This window comes from Lissotriton helveticus, chromosome 12 (assembly GCF_964261635.1).
Source record: "Lissotriton helveticus chromosome 12, aLisHel1.1, whole genome shotgun sequence".
NCBI lineage: Eukaryota > Metazoa > Chordata > Amphibia > Caudata > Salamandridae > Lissotriton > Lissotriton helveticus.
The window spans coordinates 551,472,892-551,491,787 of record NC_136073.1 but is presented as its reverse complement, the minus strand read 5'-3'; the positions used below and the strand labels follow the sequence as shown (position 1 = coordinate 551,491,787).

At 43.1% G+C, this 18,896-nt stretch overlaps 1 protein-coding gene across 1 annotated transcript in view; it reads right to left on the bottom strand.

Annotated features, from left to right (window-relative positions):
* Positions 1-18,896, bottom strand: part of LOC144799873 (uncharacterized) — a 434,568-nt gene that overhangs the window by 38,455 nt on the left and 377,217 nt on the right. The window contains exon 10 of the mRNA XM_078671473.1: positions 11,191-11,258. Coding sequence (XP_078527599.1) covers positions 11,191-11,258 — 68 coding nt within the window. The remainder of the gene's footprint in view (positions 1-11,190; positions 11,259-18,896) is intronic.

Sequence of the window (18,896 nt, the reverse complement as noted above, 5' to 3'; positions counted from 1 at the left end):
GTACTGACTCGCGTCGTGGTTCTCATACCACTTTCTTAGTATATGGTTTAGTGCCCCCTGGGGCCCACTGTGTATTAGTGCTATTTACTGTGATTTCTTTGCTATAATATTATTGGGGCTCCTGGTTTTATGGTATTTAATTTTTTTGCCATTTCCGTCTGTATTTATCCATATTTATTTTTGGGGTATTTTTTCTGTATTTATCCACATTTATTTTTGCCACAAGCAAAAGACGACGCTACAGCTAGTATTTTTCCACATTATTTTTCCACATTTATTTCAATTGACAATGCACATATGCGCTCAGTTGTTATTGGTCAACACAATACATTACAAACAACCACACACGAGTAAGGGCGCAAAATCCAGCTGTTTAAAACAAAATAGAAACCAACATGGCTGTCTAATTTGATAGTGAATGGAGGCAAAGGAAAGCACAAATGTAGTGTGTCTGAATCAGCACACGGAAGCCTAACCTGTTGATATGCCAGTGCTCTGTTCCAAGCCCAGCACTGTTGCTGTAATCCCATTCTATCAGGTGGCTCAGCAAGTTAAGTGGTGGTTTCTTACATATAGTCAGCTCATATGTCGGCAGAATCTTTCATCTTTCACACGATTTTCAAATTAAATCCATAACGTTGGTTTGGTTTGCATTAGTTTTTTCGGGGGGGTTGGCCGGGGTGCTCATTTTCACAACGAGTACAGTGTCCAACATGTTGTCTCTTTATCGGAGGTTTAGTAAATATATTTTAATATTTTATAAACCTGACTGCGTGCAGGCTTCCAGCAAGGTCTCAAACGCAGAGCTGCTGTCCATCACCTCGCTTCAGGAAAGTGTATCTTTCTAAGATCATAGTCGTACAAGAGATTTCAACAGGCAAACACGACTATTTGAAAACACAGCTCATAGAATACAATGCACACTCCCTGAGCTGCAGTAAGCCTAATCATTCGGCTCAATGATTGTTAATTGCTGTTCTAAAGAAAACAAACAAATACGAATCCCCCTGGTGCTGCCGGTTCATACGTGGTGGTCACAGGTTCGAATCCTGCCATCTCCGTTTTAAAGCATTTAAAAATACAAATGTTATTCGCCAATGAAAACACAATGAATACATATGTTTGCAAATGTATTCCACTTTATACTGACGACTGGTATGCAATATTTGAAGTACAGGGGCACAGGAGCCGAGGGAACAACAAACTAAAATGGCTACTAACGCAACACACATGATCACTTAAACTAAGTAAGGACACCACAAGCCCCCACCCCTCCCCCCCACCCACATGAGGACGGAGGATAGGGACCCCTTGGGACACAGCTTGAGATAGTTGCACCCATATTCAAATATAGCAGCTGCCGGTTCATACGTGGGGGGGCTGGAACCAGAGCCCGAGGCTGCAGCGGAACAGACAGTGTCTGGAACGGCATTCAAGGGGTAGTGTCCTGGGTTGCTGTGAGGCAGCCATTAATCTGTCCCCTGAGGCCACAGAAATACACTTACCTTGCAAAATTGCGTCCGGTTGACGCAGAGCTCACTTGAGTGGTGGAGTCCTGGAGATGCGGCATTTTATAAGAATCCAGCATCAGGAACAGGGGCGTGGCAACTCTGGGATGAAGCACAGCAGTGTGGCAAAATGTACTAGTATTTTGCAGTTTCTAAATATAAATACAGACAAAGGAAAAATAGTTTTCCTTCTGTATTTATATGTAAAAATCCATTTAAATGGAAAACCGGGAGCCCTGAATATTATGTGCTTTGTGTATATCTCCATGTGGGAGATACTGTAATGTACTAGAGAGTATGATATAATAAATACATATTTTTATAAATACCTTGTGTGGTTCTCTTTCATTTAATCTGTACTATAAGATTGCATTCTGGTAAAACAAGCTGCTTTACACTCCTTCAAGACTAAGCCTGACGGCTGCTCTCTACAGGTACCATTAGAGAGTTTTCTGTGGTTGTCTAAGACCTCTCAAATCACCATAAGGATTGTGTAGACTGGTACAAGGCGCCCACTTACATTAGTGGACATCTCATACCAGGCCAACTTCTCACAACATCCCACTCAAGTGTAGATTTACAAGTATTAATTAGCAACCTTTGGGTTAAAATCAATACAATGTCTGGGTATCTATTGCCCAGGAGATCACTTGCCACCACCTGATCCTTAGTTATCAACATATCAGCAGAGCTAGCACCCGGTTTAAAGAAGTAGTTTAGAAGTGTAACATTAGCTCCCAAGTGATCAGTGTGAGCAGGCCATGCCAATGTCTGTACAAGAGATGAAAAAAGCTTACATGCTTCCTCTGAAGATGTCCTAGCGTGTACCAATCAATTGCTGTCAATGAGTCGCCAATAGGATGGCCACTACCAGTAGTTAATGTGGCACTGGTAAAAGTGGTCTGTTCAAACCTAGATTGTACATATCGATGACCCTAGTTTCTTGAAGCATTTTTGCAGCTTGATTGCCCATCCAACCACATCCATCAGAGTAATTTATATGCAGGGTCACTGAGGTTATGCGATTCTGTAGCTGTGGCATTTTCCGCATAATTATGGAGTTATCTCAGTAATACAACATCTGCTGCGTAATTTTGCATATTTTAACAAGAAAGTATTACTAACTCAAACAGATCAAAAGTACCAAATAAACATGACACACATGGTACAAAGGGGTCAACACAGAGGTTGACAGGTTGTAAAGCATAGCTTCCATACATTTGAAAACATACTTGAGCAAGGAATATTTCAAATAGGTCAGCGGGCATACAAACTTTCTAACCAACATACATCATTACAATTAAGTCATGAATAAACTCATAACCAGAAAGAGTTTTTTTCCTTTAAAAAAAAAATATATATTTTTTTTAATTGTATACAATATGATAAACGAGAAGTATTTAGGAATTGAAATTAATGATAATATATTTAGCATCTATTTAAAGGGTGTCCTAAAAATTCATTTATACATAAATCGATATGGATGTAGCATTTTATAAAGTCATTTAGTATATCTACAACATAGAAGATGTCATTTTCAATCGGCAATTATTTTGTTATATTTTGGTATATACAGCTGAAGACAGAAAAAACATGTTAAATCATTCTGTAGTAAAGAACAGACATAGATCATGTTATAGTTGACTTGATGGTGTAATGACTGACGGTATAATAGCGACGCGCCTTTCGGCATAAGTGCCTTCATCAGGCAGCCGTCACATCAGTATCTAGAGCAGCGGAGCCGTGTGGATATTGGCACACCTTTGTGGTAGGGATATAAGGATGGGCCCCAGGGCTTTAGAAGAGCCTGTTATGGTCAAACTGTGTTGTATTATGGTGTTTGGTACTGCAAAGGGGACACAGGTGAATAGGGTACCCTAAGATCCTATAATCAGCCACTGAGTACATGGCGCTGGCACAAGGCGAGGCCACCACCACCCAAGAAGGTAAGAGTGTTACAGTGCCGTGACTAGTTAGATTGGAACTACACTCCCTGGTAGCACGGTCAGGGATTTGGCATATTTAAGATGGGCCAATCGGATGGGGACAGGGTCACTCCATATGGTGCGGACACGATGTGTTAAGACAGACGTCTGCTGGTACTTTCAGACCGGAGTGTCCGCTGGCCGAGATATCGTCACACGTGTATATGTTAATGTTATTGACATTTATAGAGCGCACTGCTACCCAGAAGTGTCCTGGCGCTATATTTGATGTCTTGCTGAGGCCCGAGCACGGAGGGAATACAACTAGTCATTGGCATTGAACAGCCATGTTTTCAAGGCCTTCCTAAAGTCCAATAGTTTTGTCATGCTTCTTGAGAGGCAGAGGAAGGTCATTCCAAGCTTTGGCTGCACCAGCCAAAAAGCTTCTGCCACCCCAGTTAGCTTTTTTTTTACGCAGGATACGGAAACTAGTTTTGCTTCTGAGGAACGCAATGATCTTCTGGGTACATACCAGCGGAAGCGCTGAATCGGGTGACAAGGTCCGTTTCCATGAAGTGACTTATGAACCTCACACAGAGCCTTAATCAAAATTCGCTTTCTGACAGGTAGCCAATGGAGCCTTTTAATCTCCGCCGAGATTGAGGCATATTTTAAGATGCCAGAAAGAAGTCTCCTGTGATTCTGGGCAAATCACTTAATCTCCCGTGCCTAAAATGAATGCATGTCCTCATGTAACGTAACTGGTGCTATGTAAAGCGCTCTGATACCTGATTCAGTTCTGGTCTAGTTTGCGCTATATAAAACTCTGCAAAAACAAAAAAAAAAAAAAAAAGTCTAGCAGCTGCATTCTGCAAGAGTTTTTTCATAAGCCACTCCTGGATATTTAGATATAAGCTGTTACAATAGTCCAGTCTGGGCATGGCTAAGGCAGTAATAACTGTCTTTAGGAAGAAATGGCAAACATTTTTTGCATGATTTCAGGGCGTATGATGTGGCCGAGACCACTGCATTCACTTGATCCTTAAAAGAGAGTTTGTTATCTATTATGACTCCTAGAGGTTTTACCTTCTTAGTGGGAGGTGGAAGAGGACCAAGTGAGTCCGGCCACCAAGCTGGGGTCCAAAAATTAGGATTATTGCCAAAAAGTACCACCTCCATTTTATTAGAGTAAAGTTTGAGGCAGTTTTGGGCCATCCAGCTGCCCACCGCTGTCATGTAGTTATGAAAGTGGGGCGCTATCTCCTGAATTCCATCTGGAAGCAGTGATACTACAATCTGAGTATAATCTGCGTAGGAAGTCAGACTGAACCCAAAGGATTCAATAAGGGGGGCTAGCTGCGACACATATATATTAAAAACAGTTGGACTCATAGATGACCCCTGAGGGACTCCGCAAGGAAGGGAGAAAGATTTGGCAGTAAAATCTCCAAGTGTGACTGTCTAATCTGTTGGCTAGGAATGATTTGAATAGTTTCCAGGCCACACCATTTTTACTCCAATCTTGTGCAGCCGGTCCATCTGTAAGACATGATAGACCGTATCAAAGGCCGCAGAGAGGTCCAGCATAATCATGGCAGCTTTTCCTCCCTGATCCAGAGTAGTCCTGATTTCTTCAGTGGATTTAAGGAGCCCAGACTCTGTGCTGTCTCCCCACCGAAAACCATACTGGGTAGGGTCCAGCACCTGTCCCTCTTCTAAAAACTGACTGAGTTGGGTGTTAATTATTTTTTCTCAGATTTTAGCAGGGAGTGAAAGCCTAGATATGGGTCTAAAATTGTTAGAATCGTTTGGATCCAGATTCGTTTTTTTCAGCAGAGGAATTATCGATGCTGATTTCCAGACTTGAGGGAAGTAGCCTTCTAAAAACATAGCATTTATGATGGCCGTCAAAGTTATTGTGACTGGTTCAGGTGATAGTTTTAGTGTAGAGGGAGGGCATGGATCCATTGGTGACCCTGATTTTGTTTTCACCAGAAGTGTGTGGATGTCTGAAGCTGTGACTGTGACTGGTGTAAAGTTATCGAACTAAAGCACTGTGCTTTTTCCAACCTTCGGGTCTGCCGTGTCTACAAGAGATGTCATCTTTCAGCTGTTGATTACTGTATTCAGGCACCCATGAGTTGAAAATCTTGTCCGGCTTATAATCATGCTTTCCTTTTTTATTTTTTATGCAGATTCAAGTTACTCCACAGACAAAGAAGCAGTTATTTCAAAAGGGCACTCAGAATGTCAAAAAATCCTGAACATTTCATTTCTCTTTGTAAGATCTGATATCTTGAATGTTAGGGTGCCCACACTTAAGAGTCTTAATCCAAATAACTGACTAACCTATCCACCACTCTAATTACTTTCATATTTCACTATGCTAATTCAACATTAATCCTTTATGGGTTCCAGAGTAGCGTCCTACTCGCCAAATAAGCCCTTTGACGCCTCATCAGGGGCAGTAAGTGCTATATATATATACAATTACAATGCAATACGATACATTGTACATATGACTTTTACAATACCTACATAGAGTGGTGATTCTTATTGCACAGAGGTGCTTCCAGAGAACCATAATGGGGACACAGAATAAACCTGAAACTTAGGACCGGATTTAAAGTATATTTGGGTAACAAAGATAAAAGAGCTAACCCTTTTTATTGCAAGAAGTGTAGCATATGGGCTTATATTCGCTGCATGCAACCGGGTATGTTTTATGTAAACTATTCTATCCTGGGAGGTAGTGAGGATAGTCTATCAAAAGAGTATTTTTAATGTTTATATGCATCTATGCATGAAAAAAGTTTTCAGGTTTGAGGAGTACATTGTGAATTGGAATTCCTAAATGTGTCTAACTATCCCTTTTACAAAAATCCTTGTATTTTCTATAATATTGGAACTTACTCTGTTTCAAAGTTAGCTAAAATGGCAAAACAGCCAAATATTAATACCACAGAAAGTGCTGCATATTTCAGCATTATTTGGCTTGCTTTGGTCTCCTACTGCTGGCTAAGGTTTGTAGCCCTGTATATATGACAGTATACTCTAGCAAGGTCCAAAGACTCAACAGCCTTATATTAATACGACTAGAGGTTATAAGCCAAATGGTCCCGTGCCAAGAGCACTATATTGCGCCTCAGAAAATGCTTGGGGGTTCAGTATGACAGCTATTTGCAGGATCATGTAGGACTGAATTCCTTCTTGGAACTCTGAAGAAATCCAACCTACATGTACAAGAATGAACAGAATCCCTCTTTGGCCTAGAGTGGGAACCAGGGCTTAATTTGAGCCGATGGGGGCCGGTGGGGCCCAACGGCACTCATTTTTGTGGACTGCCACACATTTTTCTGCATCCGACATTTACCTAAAGCAAGAGAGGAGAAAAACATGAAGCAGAAGGGGAGAGGATGAGAAAGATGGGAAAACCCTCACAAAGGGAGAAACAGGAATTTGCAAGAATGAGATAAAAGGGCAGGGAGTGTCTGGTAGAGGAATAAAAAGGCATGAGGTGGAGTTAGGACAGCACAGCCTGGGTATTCAGTATACAGACATTTAATTTCAGCAGCTACAGGCTTTTGAGCAGTGCCCTGGGCACCAGTACTCATTGTTTTACTGGTGCCAGCCCAACTTTTTTCAGAATACCATGTCACATGGCTTCATCCTTCAGAATCACCTCAATGTCGAGAGTCAAATCATGGCAAGTATGGGAAGACCTTGAACAGCCTGTTATTTCAGTGGGATTTATCAATATTAAATGCAATGAATAAGAAAGGGCAAAGGACCACCTTTAGAAGGGGAACCAAAGAGTCCACTATTGACTATGTGATAATGTCTGGACATTTATTTCAGAAAGTGGCCCTTACGAATATTCGATTTTCACCCCATAGTGATCATTCCATGCTATTGATCCACCTAAATATTTTATCCAAACCTAAAAAAACAACCAGGCTGTAAAAGATGTCTACCTGTCTAAGAAAAACAGTTATCAATTGAAATGGACACAGGTACAAAAACGAAATTTGGCCCCCGGAAATTTAGTGACGGTAAAGGAAGATATAATAGCATGCTTGGGAGAAAAGCTACTGCCCACAGATTTGGTTATCAGGTTCACCAACCTCTTGGAAAAAATAAAAACAGCACTTACTCGGGTGAAGTCATCCAATGCTACTGCTAACAATGGGTATTTAATTCGGCCTGTTCAAAAGCTAAAATAACCCTTGTAAGTGCCATAAAAACCCTCCATAGAGATCATTCAAACATCTGTCTATTACGAAATGATTATAAATTAGCTAGGAGGGTGAGAGAGAAAGACCTCAGGGCACGGGCATGGGAAGATCTTGAGGAAGCAGACATCTCAGGTAGCAGCAAAGACTTTTGGGAAATTGTGGATGCCCCCCTTTTTAAAGATATTAGTGATCCCGTAATAGATGCACATGTAGATGAAGAGGCATCGGTGGGTCATTTTGAGGGAATATTTGGGTCATCAACCCCCTCACCCACTCCAGTACGCTGTTCAGAACATTTACCACAGGGAGGGCTAATCTTGTCTGTACCCGAGGTTGAAAAAGCACTAGAATCCTGTATTCCTGGTAAGGCCCCGGGAACAGATGGAGTACCAATCGACCTCTTCCAACTTAACTACGATGTATGGGTCCTTTTACTTTTAAATGTGTTTACTAGCATCCAGATAGTGGGTCCACCTCCTTCATGAAATAAGAGTATTATTGTGCTGATTTATAAAAAAAAGGGGATGGGTGCTCTCCACAGAATTATCGCCCTGTAGCCCTCCTCGATATCACTGCCAAATTAATGGGCCGGGTTCTCCTGGCTAGATTTGAGGACTTGGCAGAATCCCATAACATAATTATAAAGGTTCAATACGGGTTCTGCAGAGGAATGGGGACGATCGATCATTGCCTAAACCTCTCCCTAACTATTGGGAAGTACTTGAAGGCTAAAAGCGGGAAGCTATATATCGCCTTCATGGACCGAACAGCAGCCTTTGACTATGTATCACACTCTAGGCTGTGGTCCATGATGGAGGGTATGGGCATTGACCCGCAGCTTATTGGATTCATTCGCCAGCTCTACGCGAACGCCAATGCCTGTGTAAGGTATGGAAGGAAGGGGGAGTGCACCCGTCATTTCAAAAGCGAAAAGGGAGTAAGACAGGGGTGTGTGCTCTCCCCGTTCCTTTTCTATATCTATACGAACGGGGTGAGTCCTCCCTCTCAGCCATTTCACTGGACGTGCCGAAATTTGAACAAACCCCCTCCCGATCTTGGCGTACGCCGATGACGCGGGACTGATGGCTAGATCGGGGTTAGCCTTATAAAAAGTAGTTCAAGCCTATTCCATCTTTATGGCCTTCCTCGATCTAAAAGTTAATGAATCCAAATCATTTCTAATTATAGCCGGAGTGACCAAAGGTGAGAAACATCCCCACTGCCAGCTAGCAGGTAAGAAAATCGAGGTGGTAGACTCCTTTTCATACCTTGAAGTGCTCTTTGATAAAGACCTTTTGTGGTCTAAACTAGTGGAAAAAAGAGGCCAGGGTATGCAAAGGATTCTTAACGCTGTTAAGAGAATTGCTAAAAAATTGGGAGGAAGTCCACCTGATGTAATAAAGAATATTTATCTAGCAAAAATAAAATCGGCTGCAACATATGGGGCAGGTGTCTGGGGGAGTGTTAATGCTGCGTCACTACAGCAAATGTAAGACTGCTTCTTTAAAAAGTGTGTATCTCTACCCTAATCAGCCCTAAATTACATCTTACATCTTGAACAGGGGCTTCCCTATCTGAGTGATACTATAAGGTTGGCCCCAGTCCTCCTGTGACTCTCAATATGGCATAGAACTACGGTGGACTTGACCCAAACTATCATTAGGGGATTAGACCATTATAAAAGGATTGGGTGGTAAAACTATGTCGAGTCTGAACTGAAAGCCCTAGGGCTGGGAAAACTTTTCCAGGACCCCAACTCATGCAAGAAGGTTATGAAGAAATGCAGAACGGATTTGTATACCCCAAAAATAAATTATGTTTGAAAGGAAAAAAAACGTATCCTTCCATTGCTTATGATCTGGCCCCATCAATACCAGGAGAAGGTTTCCATTACCTATCTCATTTAAATAACCCACAGCACAGATTTATTTTATTGCATTTCAAAATAAATATGATCCCGTTATTTCTGGGACATCCACAAAACAAATACAGACTAGCAGATCTTGTTCTCTGCCCTTGCAATAACCATGCCATGCAGACAGATCAACATATCGTCCTATTTTGTAAAAATTATTCTGAGAAGAGGAAAACATTTATACTCCCAAACCTGAGGCGCCATAATTTTAGGCAATGCCGGGTTGCCACGTATTTTCTAAAGGCCTTACTCGACCCTTTTGTTTGCTTTTGCATTGCCTCATTTCTATGGGCCTGTTTTAGGAAGAGGAAAAAGGCAGGTGTATATCTTAGTAGTATTTAGACATTTTTAATGGCTTATCTGGACCACAGCAAACTTGTTTAATACTTATTTTAACTTTGTATATATTTATTGGTGTGGAAATTTTATATGTACTGTTGTGCTTTTCTGGTCTGTTGATAAAGATCGAATAAAGCTGTGTGAACTGAACTGAAATTATGGCCATGCTCGGTTCCAATTGAGGCTAATCTGGCAATTAGGCTGCTCATTCCAGAACAGGACTTGAAACCAGTTATTCAGGAGTTGTGTCCCCAGACTGAATACATGATGATACAATGCAAACCATCATAACGCATGCTTTTACAACGCAGTTTTTGCAACGCAACTACTAATTCAAAGCATGATTTTACAACGCATACCAGTACATTGCATGATCATAGGAATACACTAAAACTACCATCACAACTCAATCCATTACAATGTTGCGTTGTAAATGCATTACAATGTAATGCCTGCTTTGTTATAGAGGTCTCCCCTCCAGACTCGCCTACGGTACCTGTCTCCTCTCAGGCACCCACAAAGCACACCTGCTCACAGCAGTTCTACGTCCTGCGCCCCGCCTTGTTATACGACACAAGCCATTTAATCACATCACACCTATCCTGCTTTCCCTCCAATCGCTTCTATTGAGGTGAGAACTCAGTTTAAAACAAGGCCCCGCATTCCTCTTCCTCCACCTACCCGACTGAAAAATTGAAAGCCTCAGAGTTAAAACAGGGTTCGAGAAACACACAACCCTTTCTCCTGAAGCCTCCCAGCTTCAAAAGAGAATGAATGATACATGAACCAGTCATTCTCCGGAAGCGCTACCAGAATCTGGAGCTCCCTTCCTCCGGTCCTAAGTATGACCCCATACCATGCTACCTTTAAAAAGGAACTTCTCTAAAAGGAAACTTGGACTATGAAATCCCACACTCGCAAATAATGTCCGTTTTTCACTTTTGGTGTGGTGTTTCTCAGATATACCCTTGCGATACCTGGTGGTAGCGGTATTCGTGTAAAGCGCTCCTATGCCCCTGGGACATGATGATATGTCATACAAAATAACAAAATAATATGACAATTGTTATCCATGAAGAATATTCAGTAGTACTTACTACCAGGCTCGCCCACTGTGAGCTAATGAAGTTCTTGTATATTCCACAGGAGGGCAGTGTTTCAACATGTTCTTCTTAGCGTGCTTTTCTTTTAGGCAGATTGCTAACTCGACGACTTTGAATCTACTGCAACTAGCAAACATATGTACGAGTCATATAAATACAATTTACCTTGCTGAATCTCAGATTTAGACGTCTTTGTTTGCACAGCTCCAGTCTGCATACACGCGTTCTTGTTCCTGTTGTGCAGGAAACAATGAGAGAATGTCACAATTGAAGTACAATTTATTGTTTCCACTTGTACTTTTTTTTAAACTCGGAAAGGCTCCATGTTCAGTTTTGAAGAAAATAAATAAACAGAAAGTAATTCACCATGCATCAGAGTGGAATAATGACATTGTTCAGCCTTCGCACATCTTTCTTTAGATATGTGCAGCAAATGTGCTTCATTACATCTGTAACCAGTGGACTGGTCATCTGTGCAGCACCACTCAGAGGCGTGGAACGTGCTCGTGGACAACATTTCCGGGTCACGGGAAAGTATTTGACAATATGACATCTCTCTTTTCATCTGAACACCTCGCACAACAGGCCCAGCTTTTATAAGGGTGCTCCACTTAGATGGCGAAACATCAGCATTTTATTAGGGGCGGGCGAAGAATTCCGCTTATTTATAAACTTTTCTATAGCGCGAACAAGATCTCGAAGGATATCAGAGCGCTTTACAGGTCATAAACCCAATATCAACATCAAGTAAGAATACACAACATGAATAATCGCTTAATTCACAGACAAATGGCACAAAGGAGAGGAATACAATAAACAGGTATATAGCGGGCTACGAAGGGGCACACAACAATGCGGTAAAGAAGAGCAGCATCGCATGATGGAACAATGTTTGTAGGATCGAAGGCTCGGTGACAAGTTCTCTTTTTTTAAGGATGAGTGGTTTCAGGAGGAAAGTGTTAGCGCTTCTTGAGGCTCTCCCCACACACAGGATAATTCAAGCTTTTGCGCTCGGTACCTGGGAGTAATGCTGTGATTTTAAAGTTGCAGGGATTTCAATTTGATGCGGTTTAGTCAGTGTTTCTTTTAGCAGAGGTATGCATCATGTCCACGCAGAAACCACCTTTCTAGTCAGGATAAGCTAGATACACACAAAGAGATAACCTGTACTCACCCTTAGTAGCTTGGCACAGAGCAGTCAGGCTTATCTATAGAGGTAATGTATTTGTGCAACACACACAGTAACACAATGAAAACACCACACAAATACTCCAATCAGGGTTAGAATAATAGATTATATTTCTAAGAGTAAAACAAGACCAAAATGACAAATATCCAGTAATTAGAACCAGAGTTATAAATGTTTTAAACTTATTTTAAAATATAGTGCTTAAGAGTCTTTAAGCACCAACCTGGGATATCAGGTCGCACTTGGTCAGGGTAAATCCAAAATTCAGGCTACCTAAAGCACGGGTCAGATACAGGGAACAAACTTTGCCAGCTGAAAAAGTACCTTGGATGGTGGATGTACTGACGACGAAGACCTGATGCGAGGAGCGGAGAAGGCGATGTGTCGTCTTCGATCCCTTGGATGAAGCCAATGCATCTGTTCCGATTCACGCAGTCTGCAAAGCTTCGTCAATGAATCCCTTTATGATGCAGGTGATGCCTCGTCATCCAGCCGGGTAGTCCTTCATCGTCGAGCTACACACTCCGTTAAAGTGATGTCCTCGAGCAGCAATTGTCAGCACCGAAGGAGATGCGTCGGTTTCAATTGGTGCAATGTCACAGATGCATGGATTCTGCCGGGTCAGTACAGAAAAGTCACTTCCAAGGGGCCAGGACTGGGTTTGCACCACTGGTCAAGGAAGGGCTCACAGATGCCAGATTCCAGGTGCTGATGTAAGGTTGCAGGAAGTCTTTGATGTCCTTGAGTCTTCAGAACAAGGGGCAAACTAGCAAGCCCATGGAGTCACTCTGGGTTCAAGTGAGATGGGTCCTGTCCTCATCTCTGCAGGGCACAAGGTAGCAAGCATCAGGCAACAGGCAGCCTATCAGAGCAGAAAAGCAGTTCTTCTAGGCTAATGGTCCAGCAGAGTGGCAGTCCTTGCGGCAGCACAGCAGTCCTTCTTCGTAGCAAAGCTCTTCACAGGTCCAGTAATGTACTGTCTTGGTGGGGTCAGAGACCCAGTACTTATAACCAGTTGTGCCTTTGAAGTGGTGGTGACTTCAAAGAAGGGTCTTTGAAGTTCACATAGAGTTTGCAGTTTTGCCCACTCCGCACTGAGTTCCAAAAACTCCCAGAAGTGACGCAGAGCGGTGTTTTTTCTCTCAAGCGACCGTTGGCGAGCGCTCGCGGGAAAAAAAATAACACGCTAGACCTTCCGGTGAGATTTTCTCATTGCGGGCGGTTGCGGCATGTCGCGACTGCTCGCGCTGAGAAATCTGCCATTCTTATTGAGGACGCTGCCGCTTTAGTAGAATGGTAAACAACCTTTACAACGAAACTTTTACAACGCACTACCATTACAACACGGTCATTACAACGCAAACTATTACAACGCATTGCGCTGGGCGGCGCTCTAGGATAGGGAATAGGTTAATTTACTATCCAATAACCTTCCCTAGTGTCCACGGGGACTGGAGTTGGAATAGTAAATTAAACTATTCACTATCCAACACCCAAAAGCACTATGCGTTGTAATGGACTGCGATGTAAAAACCGCGTTGTAAAGGCAGGCGTTGTAACAGCCTGCGTTGTAACGTCATACATCCTAGTAGAATGTCTACTCGAGCTGTAGAAACCAGCAGCGCCCTCTGGTGTGATGCGTAGTGCTGTTCGTGCTGATTTTACAACGTGGGGCAAACTCCTGGCGCTAAAAATCGGTGCAAGCAGCACAACATAGCAGACTCTGCCGCTGGCGGAACTCAGAGGAGCACGGCAGAGGTTTTCTGGCACTTCGCAAAGTTCCACAGAGTAAAACTCTGCAAACTCCGCCCAGGCTTACATTTTATTACTTAACTGCAGTGGCATAGAAGGAGTGCCTTGGGCCCCATAGCCAGTCCTGCAAAGTACTACGCATCAGGAGTTAGACTAACGCATTTCAGTGTGGTGCTCTGCATCACCGCACTGAAATGCATTGTCATGCACTATGGCACCTCAGCCTGTCACTGTGACTCAAGCAGTTAGCGCTGTGTAAAAATGTGTTAAAAAGTGCAGTGTGTGCTGCTCCCGTATTCATGGGGCTGTCTGAGCTGCTGGCAGATACAGTGATTTCAGCGTCTTGGGACCGGACGTCATGTCCTACTGCGCTAGGCTACTTTGTGTAATTCATTACGGCGTGGCAGGCTGCCTGCGGGCACCACCGGCCGCTGCGTGGCTCAGCTGTTTCAGTCTGACCTGCATTAAATATTGGGGCCCCGTCTCGCTGCATACAGTGAATTCAGTTGCCAACAGAGGTAGACTTAAATGACGATTGCAGCAGCAGTGCCCGGGACTGTCACTAGACCCGGCAGGCCTGGCGAAAGTAACCACTGAGGAAGCAGGCGGCAAACGGTAGCAAGGAAGGGAAATGGTCACTAACTGGGTAAAGACAGCTATAATTGGAGCTCAGACCTGGGCCCTAGTTCCACTGCACCTGCTGCACCACTGGTATCTATACCCCAGCCAAAAGGCCTGTACATTATTGTGCACCAACAAGAGGCACATACCCCACTGCCATTTATGCATTATTTTGTATCTGTAGCCCGGTGAGGTGTTCGGGCACACACTGTGCCCATATGAGGGTGTGTTCATAACTGCAGGCACACGCTCATACAGTGGCACAGCCAGCCACCCACCACTCTGTAAGGCTTATATTTTGAGGGATGGCCTTTGTGACAGAGCAATCCTAAGACAAATATGTGTTAATACTGTGTTTCATCAGCCAACCATGCACTATTTACGGTAAAAGAAATGCCTCATTAAGTTAAATAAAATGAGAACATGTCATTAAAAGCAAAAGAATGATAGAAAAGTTGGCTCAGGGTATCGAAAATTAACTCAGAAGCCAAAAATTCACAATAAATAATGGGACAGAAAATATTATAGCACACTATTAATAACTGCTAAGCATTGGCAAAGCCAATAGGTCTCCTCTTTTTAAAGCGTTAGCTGACCACTTAGCTTTGGCACAGGTTGTTGCACATGCTGAACAGCATTGCCAAAATAAAATAAAATGCTTGTTGCTGAACTGCATTTGCAAAAAAAGGAGACAATCCCGCCTCACTGTTTGACTTAGCTTCACCGAGCATGCATGTGTATACTTTATAAGGTGGCAGCTATTAAGGGGCATATTTATTAATGTTGTGGCGCAGGGCAGCAAGTCACCTTGCTGTGCTGCCCTGAATCACAGGGAAAGGACAGAAATGTGCCCCATTTATCCAATACAGCACATTCCTGTCCTTGTCCCTTGCACTGGCACTGTGCAGGAAGATCACCTTCCTGCACAAAAACAATCCTGAGAGGCGTTTTCCTCTTTATATGGCTGATGCATTCTGCAGCACACATAGAAAGAGGAAGTAACAAGGAGAAATAAAGATATTTGTCCTCCTTATGCCTCACCTGGGCAGGTGCATCTTTTTGGCTCACTCTTGTAAATCTGGAAATGCATAAAAAAATCAAGGGAGTTGCATGGGAACAACCACGCAACGCCTACCCAGGGCAGAGTAATGCAACACAGTGATTTGCGCTGCGTTGCCTTACTCCATGTTTTTGGAACCACTCAAAGCCACGCAAAAGTGGCTTTGTGTGGCTTCAAAAATGTGATGTAAGGTGTGCGTCGCTAGAGCAACACAAACCAGGTCAAAAATATGGACCTTAGTCTTTTTTTTAACATACTGCTCCAAGATAGCGGATGCCCAGCTTGGAGTTGTAAATGTAAAAAAATAAGTAAAAGGGGTGTGAATGCAAATTTAGAGAAATTATCACTCTGATAGCAAACTGCAACTGCTAGTTATTTAAAAAAAAAAGAGTAAAATACAAGGAAATAAAGGATGGGCAGGGAGAAATGGAGGAGTGAGGTGGGAAGAGCAAATCAACACTTGTCAAGTCAACTGAGGGAGTAAGCAAGAAGGAGAAGGGAAGCAAAAAAAGGAGCCCTGAAGGGAAGGGGTCATAAAAAAAGCAGAGCATAACAGGAAGGAGTGGAGGAAGCAAGTTGCGAGTTAGGGGTGGGAGAGCAACATGGGCAGTGTGAGGTGGGAAGGCATGTGAAGGGAGAAGCTGCAAACAGGGGAGGGAAGGAGAAAACATGAAACTTCATGCACAGGAATTTCAGAATAGTGGAGTTGACAAAAGCCAGTAGGGCTGAGTAATTCAAAACTAGGGCACAGAAAGTTGCCTCTGAGGGCATTTTGTAGACATTTCAATAAGTAGACTGGTACTCTATCAGTACCCATAGTTCTCAAGCAGTTATGTTTGCTGGTTATGTCTCATATCGATCTCTATGAATGTAGTCCTCTTGAAAAGAATCGTGGTAGTAGGGTTGGGGAGGGCCCTTGCCAGTTGAACCAATTCTGGAAAGTCTTGGTGAAGGAAGTTGATTCAAGCCTGTAAGCTCCACTAGTTCTGGGCCTCACTGGATTTCTTACAGAGTGCATTTGGACACTTTCTTTGTTTCTTGGGGTGAGGTATTCCTAAGTGCAACACCATACTACATCAACCTTATGGGTACCCTTGAGTAATTCTCGAAGGCTAGTTGCAGATGTTCAGTGGCACAGACCCAGGGTATTGAGAATGGTTGAACAAGCTGGATCAATGCCACAAACTTGCCTTGGGGAAGAAGGGAAAGTCTGCTTTCTCTCCGTCGGATGTAGTCCATGCACCCATGCTCAATGGTGTGCTAATGAAGGGTTAATGTGCTACCTTTTTTCTCGCTACCTGGCAAGCCCATCGTAATTGCAAAATGTACACCACCTCCGGAGTGGCATACACTCTGCTCTTCTTTGAGAAGACCTTTTGCCTTGGCATATGTTTTGTATTTGTAAACAATGCTGTTGTTTGCCTCATTTATGTGAGACATGCTCACATGCAATGAATAAAGGTCCCTCAAAAAATCTGCAGGCTAAAACCATGTCCATGGCCTGGTAGGTGCACTATGAAGGGGATCTAGCTAGTGATGAGGTGCTAGCCCCTTAAGGGTCACCGGCAGAAAGCTAGAGACAATGGGACCCCGAACCTGTTCTATGATATTTAGGCCCATACTATAAATTGAAGATGGCAGAAGAGATGAGGGCCTCCCCCAAGTGGCTACAGTGGAGTGGAGTGAAGCCATTTTTGCAGTGCTACGGTGGCTCCGATGGCTTTGGTTGACTGTCAGGTAAGAGTAGCAAGCAGCTGTCAGAGACTTGCTGGACCAGAGAGATCAGTGCTGAAATAATGTGGAATGTGTCACATTTTCCACCAGCTCTGGAGCATGCAAATGACCATGCCACACACGGAGCTCTGTAACACGTCTTTATTCTTCGGCATGCAACCGTTAACTGAATGCACTACCTCATAAACTTTATTGACCACACCCAGATACCTCCCACCTGATTACATAACATTGTAAGGAGTCCAGCAAGACCAAAAGGGTCCTACTGCCCATAGTCACACAACACTACATCTCCCGCTTTGTTAAATAAAAAGTACGGGCAACCTACTCAATGAGTCATCGTCGAGGAGCTTGCACCAATATTCTAGATCAAGTCGTACAAGATGAAAGAGTAGCACTGTCATCTGGCATTGTAGGTGTAAACTCAGAAGCTTAACTTGGGCATTTAGGTGGACTCGTCTCACTCCTGATATTTGGAGCCAACAAACATCGAGGCTGATGCTTGAAATTTGAAAAGTCTCTTGTAATGGACTTTCTGGGACTTTGGGCCGTCACCATAAGTCATTAACTTGTCACAACCCTTAATGGATCAGAATCAAAAGGAACATCAGTCTTGCGTTTCTGTTTTGTTTGACTAGGGCCTGGTCTCATTTGAAAATGGTGTCCCAAGCTTATCCATGCTTATCTGCATAGGCCTTTATCTTGCTTTTGCGAGAAGTGTCCTTAACATGAATCTCATCAGTGTCCATTACGTCGCTCGTGGTCCATTGTGGTAGCTTTGTTCCAATGGCTCTCCCAAACAACAAGGTGGCAGAGCTTTCACCTGCTGTAGAACGGGGAGTTGACCAATAGGCACTAAGGGCTGGGCATAAGGCTGACCTGAGATTGATTCTTTTGAGAGGAACACCCTGAACCACTTTCTTCAGGGTGCCCATAAATCGGCCAACAACGCCATTTGCATGTAGACAGAGAGATGTGCTTTTCTGATACTTGAAGTTCAAGCGATTAAGAAAGTTCTTAAACTCGCTGCTAATGAAGGGTGGACCATTGTCAGATTTGTAAATGAAGGGAAATATCATCCAGCCTCTCAATGACGTTGTCATGGGTGGTTGATGATGAATCTTCCACTAAGGGAAAACACAAGTACTCATCAATCACTACCATGAGATAATGCCCATTGTTTAACAGTCCAAAGAAATTAACTGCAATTTTCTCATATGCTTGTTTATGAAGGTCAGACGTATTTAGGGGATGCTATGTTGTCTTGGGAGATAAGCAATTATACAGGTGACATGCTTTCAGTTCCTTCTCGAGTCATTCATCAAGGTGAGGAAACCACAATTGGTCTCTGAAGGCTCTCTTGGTGGCCACAATGTCCTTCATGTGCCAGGGTAATCACTTGTTGCCTCAAGCTCTCAGGTATGACATTTCGCAAACCTCTTAGTACAATACTTTCTTGAGTGACAAAAAGTTATTTTTGAATTTCTGATATTCAAATCGTCTCTGAGAAGGAGA